Here is a 20,151-nt window from a genome sequence, read left to right as displayed (position 1 = left end):
TATTGACATCACAGTGCAGGGTGAAGTATGTGCTTAGGGGAGTTAAGGCAATGACATTAAGAAATATTTCCTAAGCTCCTACTGTATGTCAGACACTGGCTGGACCCAGGGAGACCAGAGTTAAGAGGACATCATCTCTCCCTTCAAAGAGCTGCCAGTCTAGCTGCAGCTTGAGAACCTTGCAAATCACTCCTCCCGGATTAGTTATGATGGGAGGCCTGGACTTTGCCATGGGCTCTTCACCCCAATTAAGGCTGTAGGCAAAAAGCCCTCAGCCTTAAGCCTCAGCTCTCACACAATGGCTGGTTTTGCTAAAGCTAAGCCTCTGCCAGTCTCGTGGTGGCTTTTCCCGAACCTGCCTGGCTCTCCCCTACTTCTCCTGTGACCCTCAGAAGAGCAGCTTGATTCTAAGTAGCTACTTCCTTCCCTTGTCACTCCACACTTTGCCTCTTGGGGCTGGCATTGTTAGGGCAACTCGTCCTGCCTGCAAGGCAGGGTGAGGGTTAAAAGTGCCCCGCGACCTCTTCAAGCATCTGTGAGATGGGCATTGGCATGAGGCTTTGGTGAGAGAATGGCTGTAAAGTGCTTGACATGGAGTAAGTGCTCGGTAGTCATTAGCCAGTACATATGGGGTTAGGTTTAGGATCAGGGTCAGTGTCAGGGTTACGGTTAGGTATGTCATTAAGCAACACAAGAGTACCTACTGTGTGCAAGACACTGAATTGTGGACATGGTGCTGTGTGCTCAATGGGCATCCAGCTCTCAGTCTAGAGAACAAGGAATTATAGGAACTATAGTTAGAAGGAACCTGAGAAGTTATTTATTCCAACCTCTCCCTTTACTTGAGCCATGGCGTTTCAAGATACACATACCTAGCGTGCATGACCTAAAAGGTGCACTCAATCTTCTTTCTCTCCCAGAGGTCTCAGTGTCCCTGGTCCTGTGGCTGCACCTAGGCTGTCTCCTCCCCTGATGTTGGCAGCTGAACATACAGGTTCCAGAGCTGGACTGCTTCCTAGCTGGATAACCTTGGGAAAGTTACTTTAACTTCTCTGAGCCTCAGTTTTCTTATCTGTAAAATGGAGCCACAGAGTTGCTCTCAGGATTAAATAAAAGAGGAGCACAATGCCTGGCACATAATAAACATTCAATGAGTGGCAGCCACTGTGGTAATTTTGGCAAGAGTCAAAGTTCTCCACCACCTGCCCCTTGTCCACCTGATCCATTTCTTTTCTGCTGTTCTCCTTCATATGTGCTCTGCTCTACAAGGTTTCCAGAGTGGGGCTTAAGGATCCATGCCTCTGGCCTCTGCCCACGCTTTGAATGCCACCCCTCTTCTGGATCTGATGCTCTCCTATCCATTTGCCAACTCTGACTTACCCTCAGGGTCTGTCTAACTTCAGAACCTGTGCCCTTTGTCATGGTATCCGAAGAAATGGAGGAGGATGGGGTCAAAGGAAGAAGAAGACAGAGGGTCTCGTTCCCAAGACCATGTTCCCAAGAGCCATGTTCAGAAAGTTCATTTGGGGCACCGTTTCTGTTGGGTTTGCTTCTTGCCCTGAGTAGGGGGTATTTAGTTCAACAGGGGAGCCAGATAGTCACATGAGCCACCAGCCACAAGTGGACCTTATGGGAACACTGGGTTTGGATTTGGCCTTGATGGTGAACTAATTGCCCATTATGTTCTTTCAAGGTATGGCTCAACTCACCAATATGGACCCACCTAGAAAAATCCCCAAGGGCTATTACGATTGTGGAGACGGCTTCTATAACCCAGTCACGAGGGTAGTCAAGGACTATAGGAACCGCTTTCTAAGAAACGCAGGTAGGTTTCTTCCGACACTGCAGCACGTTTTCTCTTCATCCACGTATAAGCATGTGCATCTGTATGTGCAAATGTATGCACACACTTGATGAGAAAGAAGCTTTTGCTGATAGAAGATGAAAGTTGATTACCTGGATGTTTTATTTTTTGGACTTCTCGTGGCTGGCAAATCTGTACATAGTCCTAGAGTGAGGTAAAAGGACACTCGTGGTCTAGCTGTGACGGCACATAAATGTCACACTGAAAGGATTAAGGTACTTATTTTTGTATGCATTCCTTCGATTTTAATGGGCACCTACTATATGCTAGACACTGTGCTTGGTGTTGGGGGAAAAGCAGAGCAAAGCTGGACACAGCCCCCCTTCCTTGTGGAGCTTGCATTTCTAAAAGTGGCAGAGAAGTACTATAAACAGTTAATTGTATCATGGAACAAACACAATGAAGGGAAAAACATGGTCCTGTGGGAAGGGAAAGTAGGGGCCCCAGAGAGGTGGGACGGATGCTGTGGGAGCACAAATAAGGGGTATCAAATCCCGAAGCGGTTAGTCAGAGAAGGTTTCAAGGAGGAAATGACTTCTAAGCTGAGACCTGAAGAATAACTGGGAGTTGACCACAAGGCCTGGGGAGAGGGTTTCCCAGCGAGAGGAAATGGCACAGGCAACGGCCTAGAGGGGAGTGATCCCTTGAGGTCCAAGAAGGTTGGTTCATCCTTTAGCCAGGGGAGTAGGTACCTTGGAGGATCCAGAACCTGTTTGGTGAGTCAACACAAGGCTGATCAGACTGAGAAGATCCCATTTACAGTGACCACACTCACAGGAGATCAATACACAAATAATAGAACTTTTTCCTTTAATGCAGTGATTCCTAAACTTATCCTTTTCTGAAGTCACACTCCCACTAGGAATATCAAAAGATATGGACACTCTTGCCAGAAAAATGTCCATGCATGCACACACACACATACACGTGCGCCCACACGTGCACATGCATACACACACACACACACACACACACATTTTGCAGATAGTCTTAAGGGGTGGATGGTCCCTCTAAAGACCTAGGTCAAGAAACCTTGCTCTATAATGAGAAAGAAACTGCCAGGTAGACCAGAACATCTGTGCTGGTGAATGAGAGCATCCTCTCCCTATAGGGAAATTTACTCAGTAAGTCAGTGATGACCAGAAAGGTGCCTCATGGGGCTAGAATAAGAGCAAGGAGAGGCCGGGCGCGGTGGCTCACGCCTGTAATCCCAGCACTTTGGGAGGCCGAGGCGGGCGGATCATGAGGTCAGGAGATCGAGACCATCGTGGCTAACACGGTGAAACCCTGTCTCTACTAAAAATACAAAAAATTAGCCGGGTGCGGTGGCAGACGCCTGTAGTCCCACCTACTCGGGAGGCAGGATGAGACAGGAGAATGGTGTGAACCCGGGAGGCGGAGCTTGCAGTGAGCCGAGATCGCACCAATGCACTCCAGCCTGGGCGACAGAGCGAGACTCCATCTCATAAAAAAAAAAAAAAAAAAAAGAGCAAGGAGAATTGTCAGTTGATCCTATGACTGGAATCCTGGAGCTAAGATGCCCCTAACCCACTGGATGCCACTGGAGGAACATGGCAAATGCTCACACTCCAAGTCCCCCAGCTCACATTTCTTCAATGACTTCCCTTTTCCATTTGCACAATGCACTACTATGTAGCACGCTAACTCTGCTGGGTGCTAATAGGTTTACCATGAAGTTTCTTGGTCAAATAAAATAAGGAGATGTTGCCCTAAACAATGCTAACCAGGCTTATTTACTGCAGAACTTCTCAGGGCCTTTAATATGCTAATAAACTTTGTACTTTTCCTTCATGACACTTATTTCAACATAATTAAATGTAATTATTTGCTTAATATCTGTCTCTCCCACTGGACTGTAGGATCCGTGTGAGAAGGAACTCTGCATTATCTTGTATCAGTAAGAGTTCAGTTAGAAAAATGGAAAGAGGCAGGACGCCGTGGCTCATGCCTGTAATCCCAGCACTTTGGGATGCCAAGACAGGCAGATCACAAGGTCAGGAGTTCGAGACCGCCTGGCCAACATAGTGAAACCCCGTCTCTACTAAAAATACAAAAAATTAGCTGGGCGTGGTGGTGGGTGCCTGTAATCCCAGCTACTCAGGAGGCTGAGGCAGGAGAATCACTTGAACCTGGGAGGCGGAGGTTGTAGTGAGCCAAGATAGCGCCACTCCACTCCAGCCCGGGTGATAGTGTGATTCTCCATCTCAAAAAATAAAAAGAAAAATGGAAAGAATTTAATATCAGGAAATTGGTGGCTACCAGGGAACTAGAAAAGCAAAGGAAGACATTGAGGTAACAGAGAAAGTAACTGCAGGATGCAGGCACCCCCTCAAGGACTGGGGACAATAGTAAGAGATTAGGTTGTGAGAACCTAGAAGGTCAACAGAGGGACCCCCCCAGGACCTGCAATCCAGACCCCTGAGCAGAGACCAGCTGGGGCTGGCTCCTGGGAGCTCAGAGCAGGGCTTTTGCAGAGCTGGGACCCAGACCTCTGGCGGGGGGAGCACTGCCCAGTGGAGCCTCTGAAGAGAGAGATGAAGCCGATTCTAGGAGTGTGGAAAAAACTGGAAACTGGAAGTGAAATGACACTGCTGAGATGACACTGGCATGAACAACAAAGACAACAGAAAGGAGTGTATCTTTGTCTGCCTGACAGCCCCTAACAAGGAGCCGGCTGGCAAAACTAATGTAATTCAGACAATTCCAGTCCCACCATTGCCAAGTTAAGTATAGAAGGCTCAGTTTGGAGCTGAGAGTCAGTAGCTTCTTTTTTTTCATTTTGAGATGGAGTTTCACTCTCGTTGCCCAGTCGGGAGTACAATGACGCGATCTTGGCTCCCTGCAACCTCTGCCTCCCAGGTTCAAGTGATTCTTCTGCCTCAGCCTCCCAAGTAGCTGGGATTACAGGCAGCCGCCACCATGCCCAGCTAATTTTTGTATTTTTAGTAGAGGCGGGGTTTTGCCATGTTGGCCAGGCTGGTCTTGAACTACTGACCTCAGGTGATCCATCCACCTCGGCCTCCCAAAGTGCTGGAATTACCTGACACTGCACCTAACCAGGTGTCAATAGCTTCTCACTGGCCCAGCCACCCCTTTTGTTGCTCAGCATCCACACACATTCTTCTACAGATATTAAGTCTTCTGTACAACATTAACAAATGTATATTTTTTTGTATAACAAGTTTCAGTGCATCCTTCATATTAACACAAGGCCCTCTCCCCTTCTCCCACAGAGGGGAGATAGGAAGCCCCAACAGACACTGCACCCATCTTTTGAGTGAGGTTATTCCTTGGCAGTTCTGCCTGAAGAGTTTATAACCTACAAGCTCCTGCCAATAATCCTTCTATAAAATAACAAGGATAAAAGAGGAAACAAAAGAAAAAATTAGTTAATAAAAACAAATATGCTAGCCAGGCATGGTGGCTTGCGCCTGTAACCTCAGCTACTTGGGAAGCTGAGGCAGGAGGATCTCTTGAGCCCAGGAGTTTGAGGGCAACCTGGGCAACACAGCAAGACCTTATCTCTTAAAACAAAACAGACCGAGTGCAGTTGCTCACACCTGTAAACCTAGCACTTTAGGAGGCTAAGGCAGGCGGATCACCTGAGGTCAGGATTTCAAGACCAGCCTAGCCAACATGGTGAAACCCCATCTCTACTAAAAATACAAAAATTAGCTGGGCATGGTGGTGCATGCCTGTAATCCCAGCTACTCAGGAGGCTGAGGCAGGAGAATTGCTTGAACCCAGGAGGCAGAGGTTGTGGTGAGCCGAGATCCGCCACTGCACTCCAGCCTGGGTGATACAGCGAGACCCCCTCTCAAAACAAAACGAAACAAAATGTGCATATAGATTAATAAATAGAAAGATAGATGACATAGATACAGATAGACGACATAGATACAGATAGACATACACATACAAGCAAGGAGAAAAAACTGTATCACTACCATAGTTCTCTTTCTGTAACTGGTCACAAGGCTGTAGTTAATATTCATAAATTCCTTCTTCCATTATTCATCCCAGGTTCCATTTGCCTTGAGCCCACCCTTCCATTGTTCTGGCTTTTTACCAGTAGGGTGATCAAAACCTTCATTCCTGAAGGGTCCAAACCCTTAGTGGTCCTGCCTTTGTTGGTTATTTAGTTGGTTGGGTTAGTTTTTTATGAACTTTTACTGTGGTCAGTGGAAGTACCAAGAGGTGTCCTGGAGAACTGCTGGGTTCCATACAGCGTTCCCTTTCTCCTAATGGATGGCAGCATTATCTTCTATATCCAGCCTTCTCTTAGGAGCCAGGAGAAACTGGTGGTAACACAGATCATAACAGCATAGAGTTGCTCCCAGAGAACTCAGTAGGGATTACTTTACCCTGGACGCCAGTAAGCCAGGGAGGTTTCCTGGAAAAGGAAAGATCTACTCGGTAACCTAAAAAAGAACAGACAAATGCAGCAGGGTTGGTAAGAGTGTTAAAGGCAGAGGGGACAGCATGTGCAAAAGGATTACAGTTGGGAGAAGACATGTCATAAATAGGGAGCTCCAAGTAATTCAGGAGCATGAGCTAACAGTATGAAAGGAGACAAAGGGCAAGAGACGAAGCCCGAGAGGTGGGCGGGGTGAGGACAAAGGTTATGGTTGTCTTTCACCCTAAGGCAGTGGGGAGCAAGGGAAGGCTTTAGGCAGGTAACATAGTAACTCATTTGTTCTTTAGAAAGACTTCTTTGATTACATATAGAGAAGAGGCCAAAGGAGGTCAGATTAGGTAGGAGATCCTTCTGGTAAGATGATGGGAGAATACTTGCTTGCAGACCACACCTTCCACTCTGCAAGCAAGTATTCAAGAAGGTGCAGTGAGGCCCAGGCAGACAACCTTGTCCCAAGGAATCAGCAGTGTGGATGTGTGGGCCAGGATCCCCCTCTTTGCACAGCATGAGGCAAAAATGTCCAGCCACCCCCAGGCATCTGTTAGCAGAGTCTGTCTCTTGGCTTTGTCACTTTTCCTTTTCTTAAAACAAAGCCATGCCAATAAAGTGATCTGTGTTAAAAAAAAAAAAAAAAAAAGATGATGGGAGAGAGGAGCATGTGAACGACATGGGCTCAGGGTGATGGGATAGGTGACCTGGCATCCTGGTCCTGGCCCCAGCTCTCAGGCTGCCTGCTGGATGACCCTGGGCCAATGCCTTCCCTCTCTGGGCCCCTTTCTCTTCATCTGTAAAATGAGAGAGTTGAACTGGATAATTTCTAGGGCCCTTCCAACCTTAAGTAAGAGTCTATGATGGAGGAGAAAGGTAGCCAAGGAGTATTTTGGTCCTGATATTATAGGACAGATGAAGTTTGGAGTGTCCTGAAAACCACTAAAAAGGAGTCTCTGTTTGTGGCCACCTAGTCATTACCCCTGACTCACCTCACCCTGTGAGGGACTGATTCAGGCTTCTGTCCCTCTTCTGTTTTCCCCAGGGACCTCTTTCTGCTGCATTCCAATCTACCCCCACAAACAGTGCTTCCTGTTGGCATCCTGAAGGCGCAGGCTGCTGGGCCTCTGGGCCTGAGATGGGGGACTGAGGCCATCCCAGAGTAAACACAGGGGCCTCAGCCACTGCTATTATGAAGCATATACCACCTGGGTGGGTCAGAGCTGGGAATGCTTATTGTACAGCAGGTCACGGGCTGGGCCACCAGCAGAAGAGTCACCTTTGCTGTGAGAATTTAAATCCATCCTTCTATGTATCAAAATTCTTTGAACATCTACTGTGTGCCAGGCTTTGGGGTTCAGGGCAGGCAACATATTCTCTCTAACTATAGCTCTCAAACCTTCGACCCGCAGTAAGGAATGTTTTACATCATGACCCAGGATACACACAGGTGCACACGTGTGATGTATGTATCTTTGTACATGCAACATGCAACATTCTATGACATTTTCTTCTTTTTTTTTTTTTTTTTTTTTTTTTGAGATGGAGTCTCACTCTGTCACCTAGGCTGGAGTGCAGTGGTATGATCTTGGCTCACTGCAACCTCTGCCTCCCAGGTTCAAGTGATTCTCCTGTGTCAGCCTCCCGAGTAGCTGGGACTATAGGCACACACCACCATACCCAGCTAATTTCTGTATTTTTAGTAGAGATGGGGTTTCACCATGTTGGCTGGGCTGGTCTCGAACTCCTGACCTCAGGTGATCCACCTGCCTCGGCTTCCCAAAGTGCTGGGATTATAGGCATGAGCCACTGCGCTCGGCCCGATATTTTCTATCCTATTTATTTTTTAAGATGCTGGTTGCTAGGCACTAAATTGATTTCACAACCTTTTCAAAGGTGGGACCAGCTGTTGGTGGACCATTGTTCTAGGCAGCCTTCCCTGACCATCTCTTCCGTCCTCCACTCCACTGCTTTGTCTGGGTTGGGCGTCCCTCCTCTGTGCTTTCCAAGCCTACCTCTTAGCACTTAGCCCTGGACAGTAGAAGTATCTTTATTAGCCTATCTCCCCCACAAGTCTGGGAGCAGCTTGAGGGCAGGGACCACGTGACTATGTCTGATTCATCACTGTGTTCCCAGCATCTCACATGAGTCCCATGAGTTGGAGCTGATTGAATGTTTGTAAAAGACAAAGCATGCCGGCAGGCAGAGCACCTGCTCCTAGGTCCCTCGTATTGTTCAACTAATCACACCAAATTCAATACCTGGCACATGATAGACAACTTATGATTTTGAATAATAAAAACAATCCATTATATTTCTATGCACATCCAAGTTTTCATAGCAGTTTAACATCTGTCAGAGGTCTTAACCCAGTGGCTCTCAGGACAAATCTGGTTGCAGTTTTTGTTTGGTTGGTCCAATTCTTGAAGCTGCTTGGGTTCGAGCACCTAGGTGGGGCCATGCACTGCCCAGATCCCTCCCACTCCCTTCTGTGTGACCCTAGCAGCATCAGTCATTTCTGGTACCTGCCTTAAAGCCTTTGAGCTCAGGGGCCTTGCATCTCAGACTTCTCATGCATCCAGTGAGCTGGGAATGGGCTCATCCTGAGATTGGGAAACTAGGTCTTGGAGTGATGAATGACAGACATGTGATAGTGAAGCTGGAACTCAAACCCACTCCCGTCTTACCACAGCCCAGTGGTCTCTCCACTACCTTCTACTGCTGCTTACATTGGGACCATAAAGCCATAAATGATAGCAACTGTAGACAGTTATTACATATTCTAATCAATACTGCAAACACAAAACAAAAGAGAGACTGAGTTAGGATCTCTTGCCCCACAGAGGCTGGAGAGCTGTGAGAGGTGAGAGAGATGGCGTGGTGTGGTGGTTAAAAGCCTGGGGCCTGGAATCCATGCCTCAGGCTGGCCTCTAGTCCTAGATCTACCACTGACCAGCTCTGTGATCATGAATAGGTTACTTTTCCCCTTGGAGCCTCAGTCTCCTAATCTGTAAAAGGGGCATTGTGGTAGTACCTATTGGAGAAATTATGGTTAAAAAAAAGATTAAGTATTCAAAATACATAGGACAGCACCTGGCCCAAGACAGGTGTCCTGTGACTGGTAATTGTGGCTGCTATCATTATGATGATTATTGACTCAGGCTGGAGAGAAAGAAGTGAGTTAGAGCCTGGGATTTGTTAAGCTTTCTCTAGGTGCCTGAGAGGAGTCTCTAGGGAGACAGATGTGCCTGGATATGCTGTCTTTCTGCCTCCTCAATGGTTTTGCTTGCAAAATGAGGTGCTGCTGAAACTTTGGGATCTGCAAATGCTTGATTATGGCATTCAGAGCCCCAGCCTAACTTTGAAGGTCTACCTTCCATCCTGCTGTCTCTTCTGCCCCATGTTCTACTCCAACAGGACTAGCTGGCATCCGTTGATAAACACACCCAGCACTTCCTACTGCCTATTCTCACCTCATGTATTGCCCCAGCACAGAATGCCTTTCCCTCTTTTCTCCACCCATCTCAGTCCTCCTCATCTGTCAATGCTTAGCACATAACAGAAGGCCATGAAGTCTTTGCCTGCAACCCTCAAACAAGGGCATGTGGCTTTGCCTGTGCATCCACAGCTCAGCTGGGAAAGAAAAGCTTATTGTGGAGGATCCTTGCTAGGCTCTGTGCCAAGCATTTTAACAGCTTACCTTGGCCATGTGCAGTGGCTCACGCCTGTAATCCCAGCACTTTGGGAGGCTGAGGCTGGCAGATCACCTGAGGTCAGGAGTTCAAGACCAGCCTGGTCAACATGGTGAAACCCTGTCTCTACTGAAAATACAAAAATTAGCTGGGCATGGTGGCGCACACCTGCAGTCCCAGCTACTCGGGAGGCTGAGGCAGGAGAATTGCTTGAACCTGGGAGGCAGAGGCTGCAGTGAGCTGAGATCGTGCCACTGCACTCCAGCCTGGATGACAGAGCAAGACTCAGTCTCAAAAACCAACAAAAAAACAGCTTACCTCGCATGCTCTTCCCTGCCACCCCAAGTGGGTAATTTGCATGAGACACAGTTTGCAGTTTGCAATGAAGACACTTGGTCTCAGGTTAAAAACTTGCTCGTGTCACACAACTAGTGATACAGTCAGATTCGAGTCCCAATCTTCCCAAAGCCTGTCCTTTTCATTCTTCTTGCCAGCTTCATGGTTCTAGTTTATTCTGTATTCCTCTATCTCCTCTCTAGATAGGGGCTTGTCTGATTTGTAGTTGTTCCTCCACCAAGCACAGTTCCTGGCACCCAGTGGGAGCTCAGTAAGGTTCCCAAGTGAATGAAAAGGTCCATCTTAGAGCTTTAAGACAAAAAACACCACAGTCCTCACAATCAGATGCTACTTCATTTGAAAAAGGGTCCTTTATGCACTGTGAGCTAATAAAGAAGCATTTGGAGCTATTTGGGCAAATGGCCTTTACCATGATGGGAAACTGGTAGACTAACTCTAGCCCTTCCCCCTCCTACACGTCCGTGTCATTCCTCTTAGGAAGGATAAGCTAGAGCCTCGCTGGCAGTTTGTACGAGTATCTCTTTCATGGGGCTGTTGCTTGCCTCAGTGTTACTAGTAGTAATCATTTGCAAAATAACTGTACCACTAATCTTTACTCCCTCCTCCCAATTAATGATACCCCATGCGAGTGTCTCAGATGAAAGACACATTATTAATATTCAAAGAAAAAACCCTCGTAACCATTTTAACATATACAACTAACAATGAACTAAATTTGCTTTGTGGAAGACAGAGAGTGAGCATCCCAAATTAGTTTATGTAAAAGCTGAAATTCTTCCCCGAAAGGTCTCAGTACCATCCTCAAAGAATATCCTGATCATCAGAAATGCCGTCAAGATTCCCGCCAACATTATCCCCTTTGTTGTCTGAAATGTCGAATCAAGCACATCTGGCAAATGTCCTAGAGCTCACAAATCTTTCAAACAGCGTATAATTCCCAATGGTTAAAGAGATAACGCCACCGCTTAATCGTGCTGCTCTTCAAAATAGCACCAACTTTCCTTCAATCAGAAACAATGGCTTTGGCTTCTTAAAAATATCACACACCAGTGATTATTTGCAGAGAGGGCCCTTTTGCATTTGAACCTGTGGGTTCCAGACAGAATTTAAAATCAAAACCACAAGCCTCATTTGAATGCACACTCCATTAAATGGACAATGGGAATAAGGGGTGTGAATTGGGGTCTGAAAAGTAACCTGGCTTATGTGACTCGGCTGCCAGAATCATGAGGAAGATGGCGATGATGGTGGTGGTGAGAGCTAACGATGACTGAGCTTTTGCCATGCACCAGACCCTCAACCAAGGGGTAGGGAGTACTCATGTGGTCCCTGTTTGACAGTGAGGAAACAGGCTCAGTGGGGTTAAGGAATTTCCCCAGGAAATTTGGCAGGAGCCCGAATTCACACTCAGGCTCGCCTGCCTCCCCAGGTTTCCCACTTTCCATTTCTGGCCAGCTCCAAGATCATCTGTTGCAAGAGGCATGGGTGAAAAGCTCCCAGACATGATGTTTATCTGCTCCCCACCCAGCTTTAGAAAAGGGTGAAATTTAAGCCGCACAGTGAACACCTAGAGAAGAAAGATCACTTTTGTCTTCTAAATTTTCTCTGGTGTTTTTTAGACAGTTGAAAACTGGAAACATCCTCAGTGTCCAATAGGAGAGGACTGATTAAATAACATATAGTTTATTCTTACTACAGAATACAATGCAATCATTAAAAATGGCAGCGAAGAACTAGATCTACTGATATACAAAGGTATCCATATTTTATTTCAGGTGATAAAGCAGGATAATTATAATAGCCAGCATTTGCCAACTGCTTACTGTGTTCCAGGCACTGGTCTAAGCCCTTTACATATATTTTATTTTATTTCATTTTATTTAATCTCCACAGTAACCCTGCAAAGTCATTATCCTTGTTATTCCCACTTTACAGATGATGAAACTGAGGCAATGTGAAATGCCTGCCCAAAGTCAAACTGATAGCAAGTGGCAGAGCTGGAATTGGAAGCCAGGTCCCCCTGACTTCAAAGCTAAAGACAATGTTAGAGCTGACTTTGAATGAGAAGTTGGAGTTTACTAGTGAAAGAAAGAAAGAACCGAGGGCCTGCCTAGCAGCCCTATATTTTATAGAGATATAAAAAGTATACATCCAAAGAGTGTAAGGTTGCAGATGACTATTCCCAAGACAGTTCTCTGCCCACTTTCTTGCTCAAACTTTGGCCAATGAACAAGTCTTTCTTTTTTTTCTTCTTTGAGACGGAGTCTCGCTCTTTCACTCAGGCTGGGGTGCAGTGGCACAATCTCGGCTCACTGCAAGCTCTGCCTCCTGGGTTCATGCCATTCTCCTGCCTCAGCCTCCCAAGTAGCTGGGACTACAGGCGCCCGCCACCATGTTCAGATAATTTTTTGTATTTTTTTTTTTTGAGACAGAGTCTTGCTCTGTCACCCAGGCTGGAGTGCAGTGGTGCGATCTCGGCTCACTGCAAGCTCCACCTCCCGGGTTCATGCCATTCTTCTGCCTCAGCCTCCCGAGTAGCTGGGACTACAGGCACCCACCACCATGCCTGGCTAATTTTTTCTTTTTGTATTTTTAGTAGAGTCGGGGTTTCACCGTGTAGCCAGGATGGTCTCGATCTCCTGACCTCATGATCTGCCCTCCTTGGCCTCCCAAAGTGCTGGGATTACAGGCGTGAACCACTGCAACTGGCCAATTTTTTGTATTTTTAGTAGAGATGGGGTTTCACCGTGTTAGCCAGGATGGTCTCGATCTCCTGACCTCGTGATCTGCCCGCCTCGGCCTCCCAAAGTGCTGGGATTACAGGCATGAGCCACTGCGCCTGGCCAATGAACAAGTGTTTCAGTGCCACTGACAAACCAAGACTCCCCTAATCTTGAAGCCACTGCCTTCCCCTGACAGATGAGAAATCTGAGACCCAGAGAGGGCAAATCACATGTCCAACCCCACACAGACTGTCTGTGGTAGAGCCAGGGCTGGTACCCTGGTTTCCCACTGCTGGCCGGAACTCCTTCTGCAAACCCAGGCTACCTTGCCACAGTGCTTTCCTTGCAGTTTCTGCAAAATGGCCGAGTGAGACTCCCCCACAGCCTCCTCCCGCTGTCATCCCTCCAGCGAGACAAAAGGCAATTTACCGAAATTTTATAATCACCTGGAGGCTGGCACGCGGGGACATCCATTGCTTTATCTGCAGTGTTGTTAGCAGCACCATAATGAAGGCTTTGTGGAGGGATAATATGCTGTAACTGCCAAATCAAATGCCCACACCAATCACACATCCCTGCCAGCAGACGGGCATTTGCTGTAAGCAAAAGGGGTAGGAAAGAAAGTTATGAGTATTGAACGCCTCCATGGTGCCAGGGACTTACCACATCCCAGTTCTTTGAGGAATAGACCATTATTCATATTTGGCAGATGCGGAAACTGAGGCTCAGGGAGTAAGTTATTTACTGACAATCAAGCAGCTAGTAAAGGGAGGAACCAGGGTATGAACCCAGGTCCCTCTGACACCAGAGGCCATGCTCTGAACTGATGAAATATGCTGTGGCCTTTTCTGAACCATGAACCTGTCTGAGAATCTAGGCCCAGCTACGGACCTCTCCCCAGAGAAATACACTTGAATTCACAAACAGAATTTTGCCTACAGAGGGCGGGATTGGCCACTTGGAAGCCATCCATACAGCCCTGTCAGGACCTTTGCTCTAGGAATAACAGCCTACCCAGCTTGCCGCCTCTCCCTGGATTGCAGGAATTGCCCATTGCCATCCTCTCTCCCCACCCCAGTTCCTGGAAATTCCCCTTCCAACCATGGTGCCCATCAGATTCTGGTAACAATTCCTCCCCTGCCGCCCCCCAACTCCCCCATGGCAGCCTCCTGGAGGCATTCAAAGGACACAGCTTCCCCTTCAGTAGCTGGAGTCAACCTGGGCCAGCACGGTAATGGTTTGTTTTGTCTCCTTTAATAGAAGTGAGTGGAAAGCCAGACTCTATGAGGCCGGAGCCTACTCTCTTTCTCAGCCCAAGCTCTGGAACTCAGCACTGTTGACTGAAACCCCTCAGGTCCAGGAGAGGCGGACAGGGTCACAGGGAGGTATTTAGAGCCAGCCAGATCTGCAAGCAGATCCCAACTCTGCCACTCACCAGCTGAGTGACCTTGAGCTAGGCCCTTAACTTCTCTGAGCTTCAGTTTCTTCACCTGAAAAAATGGGGACAGAAATAGACCCCCCTTCCAGGGCTGTGGCCTGAAGTGAGATGACATGCATGAGGTGAGATGACACACTCCAGCAAGAACAGCGGCTGGCCCGAAAGAAGCACCTTTCGGTGCATGTTGACAATCACAGTCGTGATCCTTTTACACCCAGGGTGAAAAGGTGAAAAGCAGGGGCCTCCTTAACTCCACATGCCAAAGGGAGGAGCCAGTGTTACCATGGCAAACTGAAGTCCGGCCTCCTCCCATCTGCTTTTAATTCTAATTTCAAGACTGGACTAGAGGCCTGTGGTTTTCTGATCTCTCTACCCAGCCCCTGGCATTCTGTTATGGACGTGTCCCCATCATCCTCATCGTTTCTTATGCACCTAGAGCCTTAGGCCCCCTAAGCTCCCCCTAGACACAGGCCTTTGTTGAGCCCCTGCATCCACCAGGGTTTCACTGGGGATCAGACCCAGGGCCTGGCCCCCACCAAAACCAGTGCAGGGCTAGAGGGAACATATACATAAATAGACAGTCACAGGACTGGGGTGGGTGTTCTCTGGATAGAGGCCTGGGCCCTTTAGGGAGCCTAAATGTTCAAGAGACTGTGAAGAAACTCCCACCCCTCAAAATATAGCTTAGGAATCAAAATAACATAAACCAAAAAAAGGCACAGGAAGCAGTCCAACACAATTCTATATTCCCTATGATGTTTAATTTTAAATATCAAATATGAGATTCTTTCCAGAAAACTGGGAGTATCCCTATGTCAGTGGTGCCAGGAGCTACATTCACAGTGTGCTACACACACAGAGAAGAGCATCAGTGTGTCCCAAGCCATCCAGATGATGTCCTGGAAAAGGTGGAGTTTGGCTAGGCCTAAAAGGATGAGAGGTGGATTCTGCTGCATGGAAGGGAAGGAGCAATATGGGCAAAGGTCCAGAGAGATGCAGGGGTACAGGGTGCTCCAGATGGAGCAGCTGAAAAGGCTTGTGTGTTGGGGAATGGGGAAGGTGTCAAGGAGGCCTCAGACTGGACTTTGATGAGTATGGAGGAGTAGGTCTCAGTGAGGCATTCAAGGCAGAGGGACCCAGTGTGGGCTGGAGAGAGCCTTGAATAGCAAGTTAGGGAGTTTAGCTTCAGTCCTTCAGACGGTGAGGAGTAAAGACGCGAGTTGCAGAAAAGTTCCTCAGGGAAGTGGGTAGGGGTCAAGGCTGCAGCTCTGAAGACAGACTTGGCTATCACTCTGCACCCACTCACATGAGCTGGGTGAGCTTGGGAAGACACCTTCACCTCTGAGCCTCAGTAGCCTCCCCTGTAAAAGAGGTAATGACATTGTCTTTCCATGACTGCTGTGAGTATTCAATGAGTTCTGGTATGTCACAGACTTCTGCAGATTCCTGCCTAACACCCCTGCTGACTGTTGCCACTGCTCTAGTCTTAATTCAGCCCTCAACATTTGCCGACTGGACAACAGGCTCCTGCCTGCCGGGGCCCCTTCAGTCCATCATCCACTTGCAGCCAGGGATTAGGGGCCAAAAGGAGCAGAGGGTCAAAGCAGAGGCTGTGGGGTCAGGCCAATAGAGTGACCTTGGCCATGGCACTTGGTTCCTCTGAACTGCCTTAGGACAGCAGCTAGGCATCATGAACATGTTTAGTGAACATGGATTCAATTATAAGTGCTCAAAAAGAAAAGGGGGCACCAGGAAGCAGGAGGAACAGCAACATCAACAGTGTTGGTGATTTTGCATCCCCTCTCCATTCAGCACACATGCGTTCTGCAGTGAATGTGAGGACACTGCATCAGTGCTCTCCATCCCTGTGTGCCTCCTGTCCTGGGAGCACCTTGCTACAGAGGATGATTCTAGCATTTAAAGATATGTACCTGGACACGGTGGCTCAAGCCTGTAATCCTAGCTCTTTGGGAGGCTGAGGTGGGTGGGTCACTTGAGGTCAGGAGTTCAAGACAAGCTTGGCCAACATGGTGAAACCCCGTCTCTACTAAAAATACAAAAATTAGCCCGGTGTGGTGGCGGGTGCCTGTAATCCCAGCTACTTGGGAGGCTGAGACAGGAGAATCACTTGAACCTGGGAAATGGAGGTTGCAGTGAGCCAAGATCACGCCACTGCACTCCAGCCTGGGTGACAGAGTGAGACTCCATCTGGAGAAAAAAAAAAAAAAAGATATGTATGTTTTGATCAGTGTCACCCATAAACACTACTCATATGCATCTGGACCTCAACAGCAAGACAAACTCTCTAACGATTGTCAGAAGACTGGCTATGTGGGCCAGGCTTGGTGTGCCTGTAATCCCAGTACCTTGGGAGGCTATAGTGGGAGGATTGCTTGAAGCCAGGAGTTTAAGACCAGCCTGGACAACAATCCAAGACCCCATCTCTACAAAAAAAAGATTTTTTTAAATTAGCCAGGGGTGGTGGCATGCCTGGAGTTCAGCTACTGGGGAAGCTGAGGTAGGAGGATCTCTTGAGCCCAGGAGTTCAGAGGCTGCAGTGAGCCATGATCACACCGTGCACTACAGCTTGGGTGACAGAATGAGACCCCCTGTCTATAAAATTTTTTTTTCTTTTTTTTTTTGAGATGGAGTCTTGCTCTGTCGCCCAGGCTGGAGTGCAGTGGCACGATCTCGGCTCACTGCAAGCTCCACCTCCTGGGTTCACGCCATTCTCCTGCCTCAGCCTCCTGAGTAGCTAGGACCACAGGTGCCCGCCACGAAGCCTGGCTAATTTTTTGTATTTTTAGTAGAGACGGGGTTTCACCATGTTAAGCCAGGATAGTCTCGATGTCCTGACCTTGTGATCTGCCTGCCTCAGCCTCCCGAAGTGCTGGGATTACAGGCGTGAGCCACCGCACCTGGCCTATAAAAAGTTTTTAAAAATAAGAAGTCTGGCTGTGTGGCACTTAGTGAGATGTCCATCTCCAGCATGGGACCTTCCTAAGAGATTTCCAAGGGTCATTATGACTATGGGAACTTTTCCCCTCACCCATCAACTGAAGCACCTAAGGCTCCCACCTGAGACAACACCAGCTGTCCATACACAGAGATGTTAATGAGGATTGCATGATGGCAGGCATGCAAAGTGCCAGGCATGGCCCCTTGCACACGGAAGTGCTTCCTAATATGAGGCAGCTATATTCCTTGCCCTGACTTAGCCCCATCCCAGGGATAGTCCTAAATCCAGCCTTAGGCCTAACTTTGGAGACCCCACCTCAATTATTTCCACATATTAAAACAAAGTGTATCCACATGAAATATAAATCCCACATTAAATATAAAAATTTTGCTGTTGCTTGGTAAACTGCTTTACCACGAGTCTTTAACAATTGGCCATGATTTCCTGAGAGTCATGCATACTGGAGAATTCTCGAAAAATGAGGAAATTGAGCCTACAATTGGATTTCAAGTGTAATAAAATTGTTTTGATTTCTAAATTTAATAATTAAGTCTGAATGCATTAATTATAACATTTATTAATTTCAGTTTTGTAGTTTCTCTTTTTTTCTGTTTAGAGCCAATCATCTTTTTCTAAGCCTTTTACATTTGAATAGGCCTTGAGAAGCTTGTGGGTGCTTGGCCCAGCCCTCCGCCCAGCCCAGAAGATGCTCTTCTATGGGGAAAAGCCGGAGCAGGCCCAAGGCCTTCCACCTCCCCGCCCTGTGGCAGGCTTTGCCTAGGTAATGACTCCTCAGTCAATATTGACAATGCTGTGGCCTTGGCCTCTGGCCACCACTGCCAGCAAAGTTCAAAGCCTCTTTCTTGTCAGGAGTGGTGATGGGGATGCCTGGGCATTGCTGCCCTCACTGTGGCACTGCCATGGCCCTGCCCCACCAGCTCACGTAGGCTGCATTTGCACAGAGGGTGTGGCAGGGCGGTGGATGGGACCCATAGGTGCCCACAAGCTGGGGAGCCTGCTTTGCAGTGCACCTCCCATCCCAGCCTGGAGTTCTCTGAGGATGGGCCTAGACCCCCCAAAAGACGACAGCCCCTATGACAGAAGCTTCCTTCCGCCAGGTCCTGGCCCAGCCCTGTGCTCACTGCCACCCTGGCATTCGGCATGAGCCCTGGGCTGTCTCTGTGGGCTGGAAGTGCCTCTGCTCTCTGCACGTGATGACACACACTGAGACTTTAGGGACTCACATCCTGCCACACTCAGCCAGTCACATGAGCCACACACCATATGCACACCTCCCCTCAGCTGCAGCCACTCCCACACTCACGCACACATCTCTTCACGCTTATGCTGGTGTGAGAGCAGTTGGATGGGAATACACACACACCTGTGTCTGTGCACACACTCGCAGCTTCACTGAGCGTAACTCTGGTGCCAGACACACTGAGCCCTTCCCTCTGCCCTGATGGAAGGAATTGGGGCAAATCATTTCTCCCGTGAGTTTCCTCATCTTAAGTGGAGACAGCCCCATCTCACTCACTGAGGACAGGACGAGTGTAGCCCCCACATACACACGGAGCTGGGCACCTCCTAAGTGCCCGGCCATTGTGAGCTCTGCCACTCTCCCAAGGCAGACGCTTTGTTTCATCTTGGTCTCTTCCCTTCCCTACTCCCCATACCAGCCCCCTCACTCACACAGGATGGAAGCTGCATAGCAGCGGTGACCGCAGGTGTGCGCAGCCCAAAGGCGTGCCAAGAGCAGGCAGAGCCCAGCCTGTGGGTTGCGCAGTGACCCCAATCCGCCTGCTTGCCTTCCCTGGGCTCGCCTGCCCTGGCTTGCCCTGCTGGCTTTGAACAAAAATTATTAGCTGAGCTGTGGCCCTTGATCCTAGGGCACTGATCCTCGTGTGAAGACCTCCTCCTCCCGCGGGCTCCCCCTCCATCCTGGCAGGGAACCAGAAGTCCTGGGAGTGTCCTGAGCGAGTCCCTTAAGGACGCTCCCTTACAGGCATCCATTTTGGGAATGAAAGACCTATCACAATGGTGATTGTAGCTTCCATTCCTGGGTGCCCACCAAGGGCCGTTCATCCTGGTCAGTCCTCACTCTGCCCTCTGCAGAAAGTCTGGTGAAACCTGCTACAAAGACGAGGAGGGTGGCTCAGAGATGGGAGTGATGTGTCCAAGATCACCCAGCAAGTTGGTGGCTCAGCATCGGATCCAGGCTTGTTCGGCTCCAGAACTCCTTCTAGTCTTTGCTGTGTTGCCACATGAGCCCTGAAGTCCTACCTTCACAAGTTAACTTCTGGCGTTTCTTTTGGTTTTTGGCATTTCCTGTGCACCAAGTGCTGTGCTAACCTTTTTTAGGAATGATCTCACTTGGTCCTCATGCAAGCCTTCAAGACAGGCGTCTTTGTAGATGAGGAAATGAGACCTAGGGAGGTGCGAGGCCACTTGCTCAAGGTCTGTGAGCTAGTGACAGAGTTCCAATGCCCAAGCTCTTAACCATCATGCCACACTGCCCCCTCCCTGCTAATCCTCTGAAGAGCTGATATTTCCTTGCAGCTGTTCTGAGACTTTCAGGATCTCTTTTTCCCCCAGCTGTGCACTGACCTGCAGGCTGCACTGTCACCTGGTGACCTGGGCACAGCTCAGCAGACCCGGCACAGCTGTGCCCTGTACAGGTCAGCTCCTCCCT

General features: G+C 48.5%; 2 protein-coding genes across 5 annotated transcripts in view; one reads left to right on the top strand and one right to left on the bottom strand.

Moving 5' to 3' along the window:
* The window catches only part of MORN5 (MORN repeat containing 5), a 40,690-nt gene that overhangs the window by 13,083 nt on the left and 7,456 nt on the right, over positions 1–20,151 (top strand). For 2 of the 3 annotated variants that reach the window (XM_001135009.7, XM_063787530.1), the window contains one exon: positions 1,694–1,825. In XM_001135009.7, coding sequence (XP_001135009.2) covers positions 1,694–1,825 — 132 coding nt within the window. Of the gene's footprint in view, positions 1–1,693; positions 2,075–20,151 lie in introns of those variants that run through there. The other variant, XM_009457219.4, reaches the window with a different exon arrangement.
* The window catches only part of LHX6 (LIM homeobox 6), a 43,175-nt gene continuing 36,380 nt past the window's right edge, over positions 13,357–20,151 (bottom strand). For both annotated transcript variants that reach the window (XM_016961592.4, XM_016961593.4), the window contains one exon: positions 13,357–13,658. In XM_016961592.4, coding sequence (XP_016817081.1) covers positions 13,384–13,658 — 275 coding nt within the window. In that variant the 3' untranslated portion in view covers positions 13,357–13,383. The remainder of the gene's footprint in view (positions 13,659–20,151) is intronic.

Source organism: Pan troglodytes, chromosome 11 (assembly GCF_028858775.2).
Source record: "Pan troglodytes isolate AG18354 chromosome 11, NHGRI_mPanTro3-v2.0_pri, whole genome shotgun sequence".
Classification (NCBI taxonomy): domain Eukaryota; kingdom Metazoa; phylum Chordata; class Mammalia; order Primates; family Hominidae; genus Pan; species Pan troglodytes.
Note: the sequence above shows the minus strand (reverse complement) of the source record. Positions and strands in the feature narration are given on the sequence as shown.